The sequence below is a fragment of the Diplotaxodon limnothrissa genome, linkage group LG14, assembly GCF_057381915.1.
Source record: "Diplotaxodon limnothrissa isolate DT_005_m linkage group LG14, D_limnothrissa_male_GT1.1, whole genome shotgun sequence".
Taxonomy (NCBI): domain Eukaryota; kingdom Metazoa; phylum Chordata; class Actinopteri; order Cichliformes; family Cichlidae; genus Diplotaxodon; species Diplotaxodon limnothrissa.
The window spans coordinates 25,771,479-25,792,350 of record NC_140609.1 but is presented as its reverse complement, the minus strand read 5'-3'; the positions used below and the strand labels follow the sequence as shown (position 1 = coordinate 25,792,350).

Here is a 20,872-nt window from a genome sequence, read left to right as displayed (position 1 = left end):
CTCCGAAAATGTCGGAGCGCTTTTGAAAATATGTGGTGTCCTGATAAACTGAGCAGATATTTGAGATTTACACAGCTACATTCTCGCCTGAAAATATGTTGAACGTTTATTTTGTGACCCAGAAAGAATAATAAGAGTAACATTAAAACTAAGTAGCTGCTGCCATTGTTGGAAACTGAGCTGGGCTGCGCTATGAATTCTGGGACAGAGCTGCTACTTCTTCTTCGGGGTTTAACGGCAGCTGGCATCCTTGTACATTCAGTGCTGCCATCTCCTGTTTCAGTCCGTTATTACACTCTTAAATCCTAGTACTTATTCCTGCGGCTTTTGTGATCGTACAAAGCTTCAAACGACGCGTCGACTATTAAATCAGTCGTCGACGATTTTGATAGTCGACGTAATCATGACTAGTCGACAAATCGTGGCAGCCCTAATCTGAATTAGGATTTAATTTTATAACATATACCCATGTTATTTATCTGACATACAACCGCATAACGTTTTACAGTACATTAATTGTAATGTTTAACTTCTGCCAGAAAATGAATAGTATTTAAATGAAAATTAACTTTAGGAGCAGAAACAAACCTTCAGGCTTGAAAAACACCATGATAAAGTCCAGTAACACTGTTCAAGGGTTTTTACCGAGATGATAAAAATGACCATGACAAGCCCTGGCAAATGGTAAATGAACTGGTTCTTGTATAATGCTTTTATACTTCAGCACGCAAAGAACCTTTATACAACATGTATTCACATACATGTCTAAGTCCTTTCTATCCAACAGTCACATACATTCACGCATCAAGAGAAACTCAGAGTTTCTCTTGATGCGTGAATCAAGAGAGACTCAGAGCCAAGGATACTTTGGCAAGCAGACTAGAAGAGCTAGAAATCGGACCACCGACCTTCAGATTAGTAGATGTCCTGAATAAATGGTGAAAGAAATGCACTTTTTTGATGGAAAAAGAGTTGATGTACAAATTGTTTTATCTGGAAGGTTTATTATTTCAAAAATAAGAAATCATCACCAAACACACACACACACACACACACACACAAAACTACACCTTCGGTAAAACTACCTGTTGATCACAGTCAATTAATGCCCTCACCGCAAGCTGGGTGGAGGCTGTGATGTCAGGTGTGCTGACGTGCGCAGATCCATTCAGATTAACTGCCAGCACTGGTTTAACCTGTGTCACAGTGTCGGTTTATAAAGGCTATAAAAAGACTATGAGCCAGCAACAAACACAGAATGCAATTTGAAATACACTCCAATAAAGAACAGAAGACAGTAGCTAGCCCGAGTTCTAGTTAAAGACCCACTTTAAACACAAACTTATGCACATATGCAGCATCACTGTGGAACCTGACTTAGACCAGATGGCATCCATAGCCTCAAGGTTTGTGCTCCCTCTCTGTGACCTATCAGGATACACCCAGTGATTGTGATGGATGTCATGTACACAGTGAGCACACACAGTTATTCACTTCTATTAACCTCTATTTAACTAAGACGCCTTGAAGGATTAAAAAGAAACCTGGCAAGAGATTTTGCGTTCTAAAATTACAAACGGCAGGAGGACGGCCAAGGTGTCGCGGCTAGGAAAGAGAGCTACAACCATTGCTGATGCCAAAACGCAGCTTTTACTGGTGTTAAAAAAATAAAAAAAATAAATCACGATCTTGGAAAGATTGCTTTGTTCCTCCCACAGATGACCACGACTGCATGGCCATGAGTACGTTCCTTGAAATCTTTGTCAAGAAAAAAAGGAAAAGGGGAAAATCAACAACTGATGAGTCACCTCTGCCAAGATAGAATGCTGTGATTCAACAAAATGTTTACAGGCGAAATAACTCAGGTGGCCCACATTCACCTCCCTTTGAAGACAGCAGTCTTTGTTCCTGCAGCTGCATGCAATGAAACACCAAAAATATGTAGCAGAAAATATAGGATGTCTTAAAAGATCACAGACTGAAAGCAAGAGTTATCTGCTACAAACTGACTCCTGTAGGCGCTTTGCAACAATCCTACATGGGTCATGGGTTATGAGGTCAACGCAAATTAACATGATATCATTGCTTTAAGAGAAACAAAAACATGCTTAGATAGACCCAAAAGACCATACAAGACTTTCCAAGCCCATGTCACACTCAGCGAAACGTATTTTAGATAAAATGCATGCAGGTGAAACACATGAATTCTTACAGCTGTATCAACATATTTTGATAGGAAAGGTGAAGTTTAAACAGTTAATGCTGTATGCAAAATGCAGCTTGCATACAGCTGTTGTTGTTTAGTTGGCTCGTTGTCAGATTTCTGGTGATGGAGTGTTGCATCTGCTGACAATATTGAGCATATTATGCATGTGGTTGCTCTGTAGCTACATACATATAACGCCGTTAGGCAGAACGACAATGTCTATCTACACCACTGTATTCAACAAGGCAGCTTCCTCATAAGCATAAGCTTATGAGAATGCTGTTATTGGAAGACATAATTAATACATGGATATTTCAGAGTATCACTTTCCCCCCTATCAAATAACCCCAAAAAACAAATAACTTTAAACTACAACGATTTTCAGCTCCAAGACAACAAACTTCAACAGCCTTTTTTCTGAAAAATCTCTTTCCTTACAAAAAACCCCAAACAAAACAACAACAACACAGCTTTAGCTAAAAGTTGCTAATTCACTTTAGCTTCCTCATCCCCCTCATATTGTAAAGTTATTACTGAGGCATGTTCACAGAACAGAGACATCATTATCAAGTTACTACTCTGGCACATGAAAAGGGTCAGTTCACACCAGTGGCTGCATCCCCCTGTATACAGGTTCATAAAAGGTCCCTTAAGCAGCTCATCAAGAACATTTGGTGTCACAGTTTTTGCATTTGAAAGAATACACATCTCCCAAACAGGCGGATATACAAATAATTCTAAAATAAGACTGAAGGTCGTTAATGCAATTTTTTTAACACAACTTCACCCATCTGGAGAAAAATGAAACCAAGTATAAATATTCCATGGCCACCTTTAAGCAGTATTACAAAGTGGAAGTGATTAGGAACCACAGCAACTCAGCCACAAAGTGGCAACCACAGTTGACAGTTACAGAGTGGGGTCACAGAGTGCTAAGAAGCATAGTGTGTGAAAGTCACCAACTCTCTGCTGACTCAATGAGTTTCACACCCCCTCTGGCATTAAGATCATAACTTCAACGCAAACACTTTGACAGTTGATTTGAATCTTTACAGAGCCTACGATGTAACCTACGTAAGTGGCCAGTGCTGTTGCCAGCATGCTTGCGTATCTGGTCACGTCCCCAGTGTTTTATACATGCCACAATAGAAACAAATAAACTTCTGGCTTGTTTTCCCCTCCTGGGTCCCTTCTCTTTAATGTGGGTATTTTTTTTTTTCTTCCCAGAGGCAAACATTTATCCCTCAAGTTTTTCCACTTCTTTGTACATCTCCTCAAATCCACTCCCATAGGTTTGCCAATTTCCCTTCAAGAACTTACTGACATGCATGAGTTCTTATATTGAGGCTATGACTGTTATCGTCTCAATGATAAATTCAAAAACTAAGGCTAAAAAGTAGGCGGAAATACATAAGACGAATCAGCTGTAATGAACAGCCCAGTCAGTCAATAGTTGCGGGCTGCATCAATTCAATATCCAGTTAAATTTCCAGAGAAGTGTACGCCAGGTTATGCATAGCGTAGGGTTTCAAAGGGGTTTGCAGCTAAGATGTACCTACAGCACTGTAGGCAATATTTAATTTTAATTTCTTAAAGCTTTCCCTCTTATATTTAAAACAACCACACTTAATTGCCCCTTGGGGATAAATAAAGTCTCTCTGATTCTGACAATGGATGGACAAGCAACTGCTTTTATGCGTTGTCGTTAGCAACAACGATCACGTGGCTCCATCCGCTTGTTTATTTTCCACATAAACCTTTCACAATAAAGCTGAAGATCCTGTTGAGATTCTTCAAAATAAAATGAATCACGTGAAATAGTATGCAGGGTGTTTACGGATGAGCAAAAAAGAGCCACCAGGTTTCTTCACGCCAGTCGAGTTACCCAAGATTCACAGAATTTACAGAAAATGTAAAATTTTTGTGCTATATATCGTTGTAGGGACGATAAATGTCTTATATCGGGATATGAGATTTTGGTCATATTGCACAGCCCTACTCAAAAATCTGTCAAAAATGTTTTAGTATGACTTTGGTAAGCTACGAAGCCGTACTGCTTGATGGATTGTCAGAGCATTATGGCTACTGTAATCAGGAGCCTCACAGACTCAGAGTAATCTGGGTCCAAAAAAGTCTGTCCTCTTCAGGTCCCAAAGTCAAGCGAGCACTGCGGCATCACTCAGAGTTAAAAACCGTCTAAATTCTTTCATCTTTAATAAAATGATGAGCGTTGCTGCTTTACTAGGTGTAACAATTAAGTTTAACATCCCGGCATCCATGAAAACAGAATGTATTAAATTTAATGGAGTTAGAAGTTAGAAGCAGGAAGTTAGCTCGCTAGTTTCCACATAAACATGATATAGCATGTTCTGACTGAGAGATTTCCAAAAAAAATTAAAACATACAGCTCTGCTATCACTTCCAACATAAATGAAGACAGAAAACTAAAAAGCAGTGACGTTTGTAGGGTTACTGAAATTTGGCTAGCTGGTATATAATGATGCGCTACGTGATCGCTAGCGACACAGCTATGTTAGCATAACAGAAACACAGTGAAGCTGGAGGATGAATGCTAACCTTTTTTTTTTTTTGCTCAACAGAAATTAATGTGAGGGTTCCTGAGGGTTGGGGACAAATGCAATCGCATGGCAGGATGCTGTAAACGGACCAAACGTCAGTCAGGAGAACAACTGAGATAATCCATCCACAATACGAGGTTAGTCATTAATATACTGCAACAACATGGGAATAGAGCAGCTGCAAGAGAATTCAACATTAATGAATCAGTGGTACGGAAGTGGCGTAAGCAAGAAGAATGAGTTGAGTAAAGTTTGTCTTATCTGACTGTTTTGTTCCGCTTAATGCGCCTTATAATCCAGTGCGCCTTATGATCCAAAAAATACGGTACCTTCAGGATGAACTAGAATGGGGGCCTCTGCTCACAGAAGTGTCTGACCTGACAAATTCCCAACAGCATCCTCCAAAATCTTGTAGAAAGATTTAAAAGCTTCTGTAGGTATTATGTGTAGGTGGCCCAATACATATTGAGTCCATATATTGTATGTTAGGTATATTTTAATTATACAGTTTCATCAGGTTTGCATTCACCATTCAGTTTCTATTTATCTTATACTGCGAAGAGGGTACATAACTTTTGCTCAGTCGATAACTATAATGCATTTTGGATTCCCAGCTAAAGCAACTGCCTAATATTTTCCTTGACCAAAAATAGCCATTGTGCTTAGTTTGGCTTTTAATATGCAAGCTTTCCAAACACCCATGGAAAGGATGAAAACAACGGAAACACAGATCACTGAATGGCTGACTCTTGCAGCTCGGTGTACATCCACTGATCAAAAACTGTATTTACAATGAGGAAAACCATGTCGTTACTACAGTGAACAGCACAGGCAACATCCAATCCTGATTTCCCCTTAAACTGGACGTGAAATACAGGATTTCCCCAATAGTACAGCAAACAGTGGACAGTACAGGATAACCAGGTTAAGGCATTGGCACATGATTCTCACATTTTCCTGGTAATCATTATTCCATTAGTTCCAGACGAGAGGCGACCACAGCAAATGATGCCTTGAATATGTGCAGTGCTGCCATGCTCTGCTGCTCTTGCCCGACAAAATCCATCATCCTCATACTCGACGTGTCGTTTTCTGAGGGCTTTGGGGGTGGAGGGGGTACAGCAGCAACACGGAGGATCTCAATGAAAGGGAGATGACACACACACTGAGGCATTATCATCTCCCATTCTGCGTACACACAATCGACTAAGCACACACACAGAAGCATGCATATCTACAATGCACTTACAAATCCTGCACACAGGTCCTCTGACAGCTGAGCGTCTGCATGCACACACACGCGTAAGCACAATCAATTAAAACGTGTTGCATACCCTTTCATGACAAACCACTTCCATCTACAACTAATGAACTCGTCTCCCCACCCCTCCTCCTTAAATATGCGGTGCAGCCAAAATATTTCCCATGCCGCTCATGCTGGATCCAATATCCAGCCAAGGCAACTTCCGTTTGTAGGAAAAACTACTCGAAATTCAAAGCTCGTCCAGGCTAACTAGCTGGCTCCCAAACAAAGCTCCCATTGTCTGGAACTTGTAGTTTTACCGTTTTTCTCTTGGCCCTCGCAACTGTGATTAACTCAGGTACGAAAAACTACAAATCCGAAGTCTGCAGAGCCCCATGAGCATGCGCACTGGCCCCTTAAGGATCGCGAAGGTTGTGGAATATTTTCTCCTTAATAATTTTTGCGTGCAGCGGCACATTTGAGAGTATGTATATACTTTGCTGAGAAGCTGGAGGTCAAAGTGGAGCACGGACCCGGTGAAAACGGCTCCTGGCGGGACTGAGAACCGCGACTGAGCCGTAGTAAAGAGGCTGCTCTCCGCATTGACTGAAGTTGGTCTGCTCGGCTCGGCTGCCTCTCCTCTCAATGTTTGCTTTGGCTCACTAACGTTCACTTCGCTCGCCACTTTTCAGCGCTTTTGAATATCCCCGGCTGCTCACCCAAAACTGCTCAGTGAAAACCAAGAGAGCACACACGGCTTACCTTTCGCTGCTCCAGGGTTTCCGCTCACTTCCAGCTCCGTTAAAATAATCCTCCAGACATTGTGGAAACAGCCGTTGCCCGACGGTCTGCTGCCTGTTCACCAAGTGAGACGTTGCCAAGAATTCTCAACCGAAACCACGGCGAAGCTGCGCCCGCACTCACTGCGCATGCGTAACTCCGACTGGCGCAAACTACTGATAGTAACACAGGGGGCGGCACGCTGCTGCTCCTGGAGCCGTGGAAACACGTAGTAAATACAAGTGGTAATACTGCAGAGTACAAGTATCAGATTACAATAAGTAGAGTACAATAATCAGAACACCAAGTATTAATTTAATTTATTGTGCTTTTGTACGGTTTATTTATGAACGAAAACTATTCACGCTGTTATTTTGAAGGCAGAGTAGCACAAGTAAATTATTTTTATAGTATTGGCTTATACATTAGACCTATTGTTACAGATAACGATGGTGCGCTTTTTTCTTTCATTTACAAACTTCCATCTTATCCTAACCAATAATACTTAGTTATCATTTATTTGTTTATAATGGAAGCCCCAAACGCAATTTCATTGTTCTTGACAATGACAATAAATAAATAAATACTAAATACTAAATACTAAATAATATGTTGTATGAATAATCTGAGTCTACAAAGTAAAAAATAAAGTAAAAAATAAAAAACAGAATCTGAACTGGTGGAATAGTATCAAGAAGCAGAATGGAATATCCCCGTATTGTTATGTACTTGAGTAAATGTATTTTGTTTTATTTTGTTTCTTTTAAACTGTGGACAGAGCGTTTTACTGCACAGCCCAATAAGTTTTTACTCAGTGTCATGTCAAGTTCACAAATAGGCCAATAGCACACCCTTGTGGTTGCTGATTTGAAATGCTGAGCGATTAACCTGAAATGAATAATAACTAAGTTAATGATATATAACTATTTGTTTGAAAGAATTTGGATATATTTATTTATTTTTATATTTATACTGTTGATTGATTTTCTTTCTTTTCCAGAGAGCTTTTTTTAAACAGTAAATCTCACTGTATATTTCAACTTCTTAAAATAAAGTTTTGAGATAATAACACAAAAATAACACACATTAAAAACTGCTTTATTTGAGACTGATATGAAGGCATCGCCCGGATCAGCAAGATCCGCCTCAAGTGTTGAGGACCCAGGGCACCCTGACGAGAAGTGGGCTACTGGAATAAGGCATCGGTGGGCAAGACATGAAAATAGGGCATTGTTGGAATGCTACTACGCAAGTAACCCTGGTGGAAGGGTTACATGAATAGGATGATGACCTATGGAATCCTCGATACCCAACATCCACAATGGCGGCGAAACAACTAGTAGCTCAGTGTTCCAACATTCGAAAGAAGGGACTGCTCTCACAGCTAGAGATTGACGAGGTACAACACAAATGCTATGGCAAGGGGGAGCCAGGACGCCAGGTCAGGAGGGTGATGTCATCACCCCCACCCGAGATTGGGTACCAAGCCCCAAGTGCGATAGAAGAAGGATCGTTGAGTGCGAGGGGAACTGACCTGAAAGATAGGATCATGGCCAAGCTTGAAACCTGGACCCCCGTAGCTGGTTACCAAGACTACGTGAAGTACTCTCAGAAGGTCTGCTAGATGATGTTAATGCAGCACTACGGACGATACCTATGGCCACCATAACCGAGACTAACAAGCTGTATATAAAACACCCAGCACGCCCCTGCAGGCGGTTTATCCTTCAAGCTCGGGTCCTCTACCAGAGGCCTGGGAGCTTGAGGGTCCTGCGCAGTATCTTAGCTGTTCCCAGGACTGCGCTCTTCTGGACAGAGATCTCCGATGTTATTCCCGGGATCTGCTGGAGCCACTCGCCTAGCTTGGGAGTCACCGCACCTAGTGCTCCGATTACCACGGGGACCACTGTTACCTTCACCCTCCACATCCTCTCGAGCTCTTCTCTGAGCCCTTGGTATTTCTCCAGCTTCTCGTGTTCCTTCTTCCTGATATTGCTGTCATTCGGAACCGCTACATCGATCACTACGGCCGTCTTCTTCTGTTTGTCTACCACCACTATGTCCGGTTGGTTAGCCACCACCATTTTGTCCGTCTGTATCTGGAAGTCCCACAGGATCTTAGCTCGGTCATTCTCCACCACCCTTGGGGGCATCTCCCATTTTGACCTCGGGACTTCCAGGTTATACTCGGCACAGATGTTCCTGTACACTATGCCGGCCACTTGGTTATGGTGTTCCATGTATGCCTTGCCTGCTAGCATCTTGCACCCTGCTGTTATGTGCTGGATTGTCTCTGGGGCATCTTTACACAGCCTGCACCTGGGGTCTTGCCTGGTGTGATAGACCCCAGCCTCTATGGATCTTGTGCTCAGAGCTTGTTCTTGTGCTGCCATGATTAGTGCCTCTGTGCTGTCTTTCAGTCCAGCTTTGTCCAGCCACTGGTAGGATTTCTGGATATCAGCCACCTCCTCTATCTGCCGGTGGTACATACCGTGCAGGGGCCTGTCCTTCCATGATGGTTCCTCGTCTCCCTCCTCTTTCTTGGGTTTCTGCTGCCTGAGGTATTCACTGAGCACTCGGTCAGTTGGGGCCATCTTCCTAATGTATTCTTGGATGTTCGTTGTCTCATCCTGGACTGTGGTGCTGACACTCACCAGTCCCCGGCCCCCTTCCTTCCGCTTAGCGTACAGCCTCAGGGTGCTGGATTTGGGGTGAAACCCTCCATGCATGGTAAGGAGCTTTCTTGTCTTTATGTCAGTGGCTTCTATCTCCTCCTTTGGCCAGCCTATTACCCCAGCAGGGTACCTGATCACGGGCAGGGCGTACGTGTTGATGGCCCGGATCTTGTTCTTACCATTCAGCTGACTCCTCAGGACTTGCCTGACCCTCTGCAGGTACTTGGTGGTTGCAGCTTTTCTAGCGGCCTCTTCATGGTTCCCATTCGCCTGTGGGATCCCCAAGTACTTGTAACTGTCCTCTATGTCTGCAATGTTGCCTTCTGGTAGTTCAATCCCCTCAGTTCTGACTACCTTCCCTCTCTTTGTTACCATCCGACTACACTTCTCCAGTCCGAACGACATTCCAATGTCATTGCTGTATAGCCTGGTAGTGTGGATCAGTGAATCGATGTCTCGTTCACTCTTGGCATACAGCTTGATGTCATCCATGTACAGGAGGTGGCTGACAACTGCTCCGTTCCGTAGTCGGTATCCGTAGCCAGTCTTGTTAATGATCTCACTGAGGGGGTTCAGGCCTATGCAGAACAGCAGTGGGGACAGAGCATCTCCTTGGTAGATCCCGCACTTGATGGTGACTTGTGCTATGGGCTTGGAGTTGGCCTCTAGTGTTGTACGCCACATCCCCATTGAGTTCCTGATGAAGGCTCTTAGGGTCCCATTGATCTTGTACAATTCTAGGCATTCCAGTATCCAGCTGTGGGGCATTGAGTCATAGGCCTTCTTGTAATCAATCCAGGCAGTGCACAGGTTGGTCAGTCTGGTCTTGCAGTCTCGGCTGATTGTTCTGTCTACCAGTAGCTGGTGTTTTGCGCCTCTGGTATTCTTGCCAATTCCTTTCTGTGTCCCGCTCATGTATTGACCCATGTGCCTGTTCATCTTAGCCGATATGATGCCTGACAGGAGCTTCCATGTAGTACTGAGGCAGGTTATTGGTCGGTAGTTGGAGGGGACCGGTCCCTTCTTGGGGTCCTTGGGGATCAGGACCGTCCGGCCTTCAGTTAGCCATTCCGGGTGTCTCTCGTTAACTAGCAGCTGGTTCATTTGTGCTGCCAGACGCTCGTGGAGTGCAGTCAGCTTCTTCAGCCAGTAGGCGTGAACCATGTCGGGCCCTGGTGCTGTCCAACTCTTCATACTGGAGACCCTTTCTTGGATATCTGCCACTGTGATGGTTACTGGACCCTGTTCAGGGAGGTCGCTGTGGTCAGCCCTCAGATCCTCTAGCCACTGAGCATTGCCGTTATGGGTTGCATCCTTCTCCCATATGCTCTTCCAGTATTGCTCCGTCTCCAGCCTTGGTGGTGCTGTTCTCTTATTGTTCCCTTGCCACTGAGAGTACACCTTTGCTGGTTCTGTGGAGAACAGCTGGTTTATTCTCCTGCCTTCTATCTCTCTGGTGTACCTCCTCAAGCGGCTGGCCAAGGCTGTGAGTCTTTGCTTGGCAGTTTCCAAGGCCTCAGGTATGGACAGCTTGCTGTATTTCTTAGGCACCTTATTTGTCGCACCTTTCTGCAACTCCGTTAGTTGGCTAACCTCCCTCCGTGCTACTTTGATCTTGCCCTCTAGCCTCCTTCTCCATGGAGGGTACTGCCCCTTGTCGCTGTTCAACTTGTAGCCAAGCATCTCACTGATCACTGTTGCCGTATTGTAGATCAGCTTGTTAGTGTCGGTAATCGTGGTTGTAGGTATTGCCCATAGTGCTGCATTAACATCATCTAGCAGACCTTCTGAGGGAACTTCACGTAATCTTGGTAACCGGCTACGCGGGATCCAGGTTTCAAGCTTGGCCATGATCCTATTTTTCAGGTCAGTTCCTCTCGCACTCAACGATCCTTCTCCTATCGCACTTGGGGCTATGTACCCAATCTCAGGTGGGGGTGATGATATCTCCCCCCTGACCTGGCGTCCTGACTCCTCCTTGCCGTAGCATTTGTGTTGTACCTCGTCAATCTCTAGCTGTGAGAGCAGTCCCTTCTTTCGAATGTTGGAACACTGAGCTACTAGTTGTTTCGCCGTCATTGTGGATGTTGGGTATCGAAGAATCCATAGGTTGAGGGACCTATGGATTCTTCGATATATATATATATATATATATATATATATATATATATATATATATATATATATATATATATGTATGTGTGTGTGTGTAAAATATAAAGCCCCTTGAGTCGACTGTTGTTGTAATTTGTTGAAATGAATCACCACCTCCTTACCCACCACCTCCTTAATTGAATTGCATTGTTACATGACATGAAGTGTTTGTATTGTAACACTGACTCTGAGCTTTGTAAATCATTGCTAATAATGTCTGTGTATCATATGCCATATATTCCATGTGCCTATATTTTGTCAATACAAACAATTGCAGTAAGAAACATAGTTTTAAAAATATCTATATATAGCAAATATTATCACTCCAACCTTCAGATTGGTTTATTAAAGGAGAGGTCAAAGGTCAAATGTGACATACCAGACTTTTAGGAGTCATATTTTTGAAGTTATAAAGCTTTTTATCAATTTTGATGAATAAATCTTTCAGTTGACCTTGAAAACCTTGGTGGATTCAGCTCAAATTTTAATGGACTGTTAACATGACCCCACTCTACACTCTACAAAGTTTTATCAGAATTCATCCAAAACTTTTTGAGCCATTACCTCGTCGGCGGGGTTGATAATGAAAATATAGGATGTGAATTTTCCAGCAAGTCAAATATATAATGTGACAAAAAAAAAAACCCTTCTAATAAGATGTAAGAATAAACCACAGCATGCAACCTAAGCACTGATAAAGAGTGGAGTTTGACGCACAGGAGGGTGTTGCTAAAAGGATGGCAAGGACACCACACCTTGAATTCAAAGCGGCAATGAAGGGTGGAGAGTAATAAAAGAAGTGGGGAGAAAGAACTTGAAGAAAGATGGACTAGAGAGTTTGATCCCCTTCTGAATAAGACACTCCATTCAAGACTTTCTGTTTCACTAACTGCGCACCAGGGGTCAGTATAGCTCAACAATTAATGGGCGTGAACACTATTGTTTAAAAAGACATTATTTTATTGCTTTTTCTTTTTTGCATTGTACTGCTATTCTGGTCTTATTTTTAGATCAAATAAAAAGACCTTCAGCTACTGCTTTCTGAATTTTAATAGGCTAAATAAAATAAGTAATGCTTTATAATCCGTGATTTTATGGCCTATGAGACAAATACCAGCTGCCACTGGTGCTTAAAAATCACACATTAAAAGCAATGGAGCAGGACAATGGGAATCAGGGGGCTACCAGTTGGGTTAAAATGCCTCTTTTGTGTCGTGTTATCAACTAGAGCCTAAAAATATCCTTCCCTATTTTCAGCTCCAAAATCTTATTATTGCATTATATTATAATATATAATATTTTACATTATTTGAATTGTAATCTGGTTGTTTTAAGTGGACAGTAGGCCACAGTATATTAAAGGATAATGCTAATAATGTACTGTACAGCCAGCCGTTTCCCGATGATTGTAATAATGTTAATTATTTAGTTATATCAGCCGCCAGAATGATGTAGGTCAGCTGGAGAGCACGCAAACACTACATTACCCAGGGTGCACTTGCACACCAACACAGTCCAGTCCCGTTCCAACAGACTGCGGTGTCTTACACTCTCCGCCCTGCACAGTGAGCGTCACCCTGATCTGCGCACAGGCGATGGGATCGCGGGCGTGGACCTGTTACCTGCTGCAGCCATCCCTATGATTAGAGAATCGGTGACGGGGGAAGCGCTCGCTTCAGCGTACGTGAACGGCACTCCGGCATATTTGAATGCAAAGTCAGCCCGCAGACTGACAGCTCGGAGCTCGAAATATTTTGTCTGTTTGGTGTGTGTGTGTAGAGGGGGAAGAGAGAAAAGCCTTTTTGAATACAGTGGAGCTCCAGACAGCTGGCTGAACGCAGACTCCCTGAGCGCTTTGTCAATCTGACGCCAAATTGTGAGGACCTCGATGGGCCCCTTTACTTGGATGTAAACCGTACGCCCATGCGACGATGTCAGTGGATGTTGCTGGCTTCACTTTCCAGGTTAGGTTACAGTAATTGTTTACGTATTAAAATTAAGCCATTTTAAGGCGGAACACGCGAGAGGCACCTGGATACGCTGCACCATTTTACACACAGGATTTTATTATTGTTATTATTATGATCATTAATATTAGTGGGATACAGATGTGTCTTGATAGAGGAAAAATGGAGACAGTGGATTTGTTCATCTCGTCCTCGGATAGCCTGTAGAGCTGTTATACCGCAATGCCTCCATGCAAACCTTATGTGACGGTTTCCGTCTCCGCTGAAGAAGTGGCGGACATTTAAAGCTCACACCTTCCTTACGCCGCTATAGATTCGGCGATCGTGCGCGGTAACAGGGCAACGGGATAATGATAAACGCTGGCATTTCTTTCCCGTCACCAGTGAGGAAGAATTTCTTGTCCAAACCGACGCTCGTCACCATCACCAATGCAGCCCAGCAGAGGCGATTAAATCAGGCCGCTGCACAGAGACGGAGGCGGGTTTGTTATGCTCAGACTTGGCTGGATGCTGAACATGGTGCCACTTTCTCAGCTCTGTATTGACTACCTGTCGCCCAGCCGCCGGCTCATTTCACTAATTGCCCAGCTGTCTTAAAATGGACGAGGCTTTTCTGATGAAGGCTATTCAGGGACACTGAACCGGCTCTTGAGTGGCCATGCGTGTAGGATTTAGCTTGGACCGGCTTGTCTGGATGTAGGGCGCATATCCGCGGATATTCCCAAACACAGAAGAGAAAACAGCCTATATTCATGGAGATGGCAGGCAGTGGAGGTGCATCTATACGGGGCTGGATGAGAAATAATGAGGACCTCTGCGCAGAGGATTTCACTCAGCTCGTACACCCACAGCAGTTTGCCTAAGAGTCTATACAAGGAACATGTCTGGCAACCATCAGAGGTCATTCGGGCAAATAAATCAAAATTCTAACAAAATTATGAGCTCAGATTGTAAATGCTGGATTTTTACTGGATGGATTTAATTCACAGTTTATTAGCTGATCAGGACCCCTGAAGGCATCTCTCTGATTATGCTCCTTCACAGATAAATACGCTCTCCTGAGCCAGCTTCTTCTTCTTCTTTTTTTCACAAGACAGTTTTGAAAACAATCAGTTTTTTGGGGCATGGGGTTAGGATCCATTCTGTTTGACGTAATGTACGTTATCCCTGAATAAACTTGCCTTTGGGAATTCATGTTACTTCCACACTTTGTGCCAACAGCACAGCAGCAGCCGGTGACAGGATTTAGGATTTGGCACAGTTTCAGCAGCGATATGTGGTGATGGGGGAGAGCAGTCGCTGCTCTCTGACCCACTGATTCCCCTCACCCCTCCTCCGGTGGTCGAGGGCAGCTCATCTCAGTCAATGGGCCCTGTATGGATTTTGTGCCTGAGTTGTTCGAGGGCAGGCCAACAGTGTCAAACAGCAGTCAGGCTGCCATGAACCCATACAGCAGAGCGAGCAGCACAGCGGCCCCCCTGTCCTGCACCAGCTGTGGGGGCTGTTGCTCACCCCCTCCCCCTTGCCTCATTCCCCCTGGGCCCCCTTCCTCTACTACCTCTTCCTCTTCCATGCCCCCAAACATGACCCCTGCGCCACCAATGTTTCCTGCCCCAGTCGTGCAGGTGGAGAATGGTAGCAGCTGGAACTCCTCCACCATCTCCTCCTCTGGCTCCCCAGACTCCCACTCTGGTCATCGAGGTGGGGCAAACAACCCTTACTGGACGGCAGTGTTTGACTATGAGGCCACAGCTGATGAAGAGTTAACCCTGCGGCGTGGGGACCTTCTTGAGGTTCTCTCCAAGGACTCTAAGGTGTCTGGAGACGAGGGCTGGTGGACGGGCAAAATCCAGGACAAGGTGGGTATCTTTCCAAGCAACTATGTCACAAGGGGAGACACTCCCAATTACCAGCAGCTGACTTCAGGAGGACTGGTGGCAGGTGGGGTGGGTGATTGTCCGTTGGAGATTGACTTTTCAGAACTGCTCCTGGAAGAGGTGATAGGAGCTGGTGGATTTGGAAAAGTGTACAAAGGAGTGTGGCGGGGAGAGGAAGTAGCCGTTAAGGCTGCCAGGCAGGACCCAGATGAGGATATCAGTGTCACAGCAGAGAGCGTGCGGCAGGAGGCCAGGCTGTTCTGGATGCTCCGGCACGCCAACATTATCGCGCTCCGTGGAGTCTGCCTGAAGGAGCCCAACTTGTGCTTGGTGATGGAGTATGCTCGAGGGGGGGCTCTAAACCGAGCCTTGGCTGGGAAGAAGGTCCCCCCGAGAGTTTTGGTGAACTGGGCCGTCCAGATTGCAACGGGGATGGACTATCTGCACAACCAGGCGTTCGTACCCATCATCCACAGAGACCTCAAGTCGAGTAATAGTGAGTACTTCAAAGTCTTTTATCTTCTCTGTAATCAAACAAAGATACTAAAACACATTTCAAATGTGTAGTTGTTGGAAAAAAGGTTTTGATGTAATGTACGTGTACTGAGACAGAAGAATAGAGCAGAACTCAATGGTGGATAAACATTTTAAATTGTTATGATGTGAGATCAGCAGGAGGAGTTTGCTCAGCTGTTGTGTTATCATGCAGCTCAAGGTGACTGGTTATTTAGATTATGTTGACATTATGATGAGATATTGTTTGCAGTACTGCAACCTTCAAGCTGACCTTTGTGTATGCTGGAGTGAGGATACACACAACCTTACATAGTTCTTCTGTTTAGCTCCTCCGTTTAATATACACACACTTGAGTTATAGGTCAAATCTACTTTAATCTAACACAAAGTCACACAGAATTGCTCATTTATTATTATTATTATTATTATTATTATTATTCGAGATGTTTGAAACAGGTGTTCCACTTCATTCAGTTGTAAGTAGTGGCAATAGAGGATTTTAAACAAAAAGCTGACTATATTATCATCAATTTGCCTAAGGTTTTGTTTCCTCCCTAATTTTGTATGCATGGCATTTTGGAAGATTCAATTTAGTGAACTAATTACAACTTTACTTTGATAATGACTGACTCAAGGCGAGAATAATGTGATTGATGCAGTCACAATCTATTGATCGCCGTATCAGGGGCATATTATAATACGAACAGCATATGCAGGACTCATCCAGTGTGCATCACAGTGTTTTACTAGAGAGGAGAACACATGGCACCTTTTTCTTTTTAAGAGCAAAGACGGGTGAACTAGTCTCTAATCTGAGCAAGCTATCCATCTCTGCACATGAATATGCAAAAAGTCAAGATTTTTGTTGCTGAAAGCTTTCATTGACCAGTGGTGTTTGATCATCAGGTCATATAAAGAGCAGAAAAAGAAATAAAAGCAAGATGGGATTTGCAGAAATACACTGGTTAATAATTAACTACTGTCTGAAGATGATTATCTGTATGTGCAGGCGATGACCAGAAAGCAGAATTCATGGTCTGAATTAATATATTTTATACATTTTTATTTGGTAGGGACGCTTCCTTTAACATAGTTCCAATACAGAGCATGAGTGTTTATAGCTAGTTCTAATTTCTATTCATTGTCTCTGGATGGAGTTTTGCATCTGCAGTACACAACTATAGTTTTACTGTGATCAATTGTATAAAACCACAATTGGAAAAACCTAACAGATTATCTGGGTTCCTAGACTGTAGAACAATAAACGGGAAGGACTTAGCTTAACATGATGACTGAAATCAGGTGGAAATGGCTAGCTGGTCCAAGCTAAATCAGCCTATCAGGACCTCCAAGTACACACCAAATAATCATAACATTTAAACCATCTACCTAGTAGTGCTGTGCTATACTCACAGATCTAGGAAAGTTTTGCCAGAGGGGCCAGGTAGGGCATTAACAGGGAAAGGGGGGCACAAATAAAATACTTTTCCTTCTTATTCTCATTTAAAATGTCTAGCTTTTATTAAATAATTATCTGAATCTTACAACCAAAGTTTTTATCTGATGTACAACGTATAGAAATCATACATATACCAACAAGACAGTGTACATCACTGTCACAACAGCGTTTGTTTTCATTCAAAGGCTTTATGGTTTTTCCTATAACACCTGGTGGGCCGGTTTCTAGTCAAAATGCCCGGACCGATTTTTTTGTCCCAGTCCAGCCCTGGCTATACTGCAGATTTCGATATAGATCAGATAATAAGTAAATGCAGTTCAGTATTGCTGATATCAATACTGATACTTTTACAGCATAAAGGTAACTTATGTTGGAGATCACAGTGTGTGATATTTGGATCGATCTGCCTTGTATCTACTACCTTGTATTGTGTACACTCACCGTTATACACTGGACCTCGGGGGGGGGGCAGCTTCTGTCACTGTGTCACTGGCAGCAGATTCTTTGGGTCCTGTGGGTTGCACTGTGGCACCAAAATCGACCTGTAGCATCTTCCAGATTCTCAGTGGGATTGAAATTGTAAGACTCAGTGACAGAGATGGTTCCTGAGCACTTTTGTTTTGTGTATGTAGGCTGATGTTGTGGCAGTGTCTAGGTACATGTGTATTAATGAGAAGATCAATGTTATTCACTTAAATTGCGTTGCGTTTTGTAGCTGTGGCTCATCATCATACGGAAGCTTGTTTCAGACTCTAACAGATTGTACAGATGGCAAAAATTTGCCATCTTTACAATAAAATGTCAGGTTTGAGTTATTTTTCTCAGACATTTAAGTAACTAAGTCATAACTTGACTTATGTAGGGCAAAAATGTTTCTTTTAGTAGATGAAACAAGCTTCCACGTTGTTATCATCAGCAGAAACCAGTAATTTACAGTATTTCAGAAGAGAAGAGAAAGAAACACTTTAGACTGGTGAGAAATAAACACTTGCAGAGCAGCACACGGTGCTGTGCTGCTGTGTTAAATGGTTGTCCCACATTGAATATTGACATGTTTACAGTCTATATGTCAGATTTGTGGTCACAGCTATTGCAGTCAGGGCTGCCCTGTGTGTAATCCTCCGGGGCAAATGAGCCCTCTCCCAGTCACTGCAGAAATGTGATCATAAAGGTGTCATCACTGGATTCCAGTATTTGATGTGAGGTTTTGGGAATGATGACACTAGCGGAGAAACTTAAATTGATCCCAGCATGGAGGCTTTAGTCCTGGTCTCACTTTACCATGTTTTCCCTGCCATCTCTCGCTACACCTCCTACTGCTCCTCATCCTCTTCCTCCTCCTCTATCCTCCCCTCCTCAAGGAGAGCAGTTTTGCTCTGCAACTCACTGAGCTATTTTTGGTCCTTTGTGCTACTTGCTGTTTAAAGACGCAGTTGCAGTTGCTGGTGCATCAAAGAAATAATACACAGCAAGCATCTAAGTGCGTCTAGGTACAGGTCAGGTACGGAGAGTGTTTATTTATCCCAAGTGACATGAGTCATGGGGGACGGATAGTACAAATAAGGGTGGAGTATGTAGGATGCTGACTGTAGGCCTTTTAAGCAGGAGAGGTATGAGTAGCAAACACACTCGTTGCTCGTGTGCTGTTAATCTTCAGTCCCTGTCTTCATGAGTCTCGTACTGCCATACATCCTCAGTTCTGTCTCTGCCGTCTTCCACCTCCTCTCTGTACGGCTCAGGCAGCAATGATGCGGGAGCTGATGCGTATTGGACAGCAGAGCCCTGGCAACAACGCCATAACGCTGCCTTTCCATGGTGACATGGGCACTGCTTCTGTGCTACTGAGTCATACAGCTGCTAGCCGCTGTCAGCTGCTGGGTAAAATGTCAGTCCCCTAATTTAGTCGATTGTGTGTGTGTGTGTGTGAAAATAGCAACTGAAGAAATGCAGGAAAATCTCAGGGAGGGAATGTTGGACTCTCTTTTCCCTCCGGAATAATGAATCTTGCCATAAATGCAGGGTGCTAATCGTTAAGCATGTGATTATATGAGTCATACCCGGACTGGTGGGATGTTTGCATTAGCCTTGTGATGCCCAGAAGGGAAAATCTTGGGAAGAAAGTGAGACAGAGGAGAGAAGTAGCAGGTCAAAAGATTGGGAGGATAAGAGGGTGGAAAAGATCAGGTGGTGAAGAGAAAATAAGCTGGAGTGTGGAGACTGCTGGGAAAAAACAAGAGAAGCAGAGCATGGGGGGAAGATAAACAGTGGTTCATCTCAGTTTAGGGTTACACCTCAGCTCATTGTCCAGGTGCGCTGGTCTCAGGTGTCCTCTTCAAACCGCCGACCACTTGGCAGCACCGCGGTTACAGTGCAGCACAGGCCCCCGAGCCTCTCCACCACCTCCCGTTTCCATACTCCCAAAGAGAAAAAAGAAATCATCAAGGGAAAACGTGACACTTGTGATAGATCAAATCAGTGTTGGAAGCTTTGTGCAAGTTTTCTTTTTTCTTTTTTTTTACAGCAATATTATTTTTGGCTCAGATGCTTTCTTCTAAATTTATCCCGAGTGTTTGCAGCGGGTGTTTTTAACCTGCTGAGTGTCGCTGCCGTTGTGGGCCCACAGCGAGCGGGTGAGTCTGTGTAACCGGGATAATCTGATTACAGTGACCTCCTTAGAGTGATGTCACAGCATGTTTGTGGGTTGGCAGGTCATCGCCCCCGCGGCCATGCCTTACCTGTTTCTCTGATCCTGGATCAGCCTCTAAGTTGCTCAAAGCATAGGGCACCAGTCGCCCTCGCTTGACTCAAATGTAAAACTAAAGGAAGCAGAAAAGATTTAGAGTGTCGATATCTGGGCAGCGGTTAGCACTGTCGTTTCACAGCATGAAGGTCCTGGGTTTGAATCCACCATCTGGGCGGGGCCTTCCTGTGTGGACTCTCTTCTGGTACTCTGGCTTCCTCCCACAGTTTAAGGCATGCAGGTAGTGGGGTTAGGTTAACTGATGATATTAAATTGACTACGAATGGTTGTCTGTCTCTCCCGTGCTACGCCTGGCGACCTCACCCTAATGCAGCTGGGACAGGCCTCTGGACAAATGGGGAATACAAACAGTCTCAAGATGACCTGGGAAAAAAGGTTTATGATGACATTATTTCTGAAGCAGAAAATTAGTCGGGGAAATCGAGGCACATTTATCTAATGCAAAAGGATGACCTGCAATTTTAAGGAAACTTTATGCTGGAATGTGAGACAGAAAGAGGAGCCACTCTAGAAATGTTTGAAAATGTCCAATTTTTGGAGAGCTGTTTTGTTTTTGTCTTGTATGGGGCAATGGTTGAAGTGATTTTGCCCCCGTCACCCCGCCTGTTTCTCCTTAGTGACCGGGGCAGTCCTACCACAGCTCAATAAGTATGTA

At 43.8% G+C, this 20,872-nt stretch overlaps 2 protein-coding genes across 2 annotated transcripts in view; one reads left to right on the top strand and one right to left on the bottom strand.

The window, feature by feature from the left end:
* Positions 1-6,926, bottom strand: part of sipa1l3 (signal-induced proliferation-associated 1 like 3) — a 90,298-nt gene extending 83,372 nt beyond the window's left edge. The window contains exon 1 of the mRNA XM_085370458.1: positions 6,791-6,926. The gene's annotated coding sequence lies outside the window, so the exon portion shown is untranslated. The remainder of the gene's footprint in view (positions 1-6,790) is intronic.
* A 6,425-nt stretch (positions 6,927-13,351) lies between these two features.
* map3k10 (mitogen-activated protein kinase kinase kinase 10) overlaps positions 13,352-20,872 on the top strand; it is a 47,948-nt gene continuing 40,427 nt past the window's right edge. Inside the window, exon 1 of the mRNA XM_085370739.1 lies at positions 13,352-15,977. Within this exon, the coding sequence (XP_085226865.1) occupies positions 14,981-15,977 (997 nt within the window). The 5' untranslated portion in view covers positions 13,352-14,980. The remainder of the gene's footprint in view (positions 15,978-20,872) is intronic.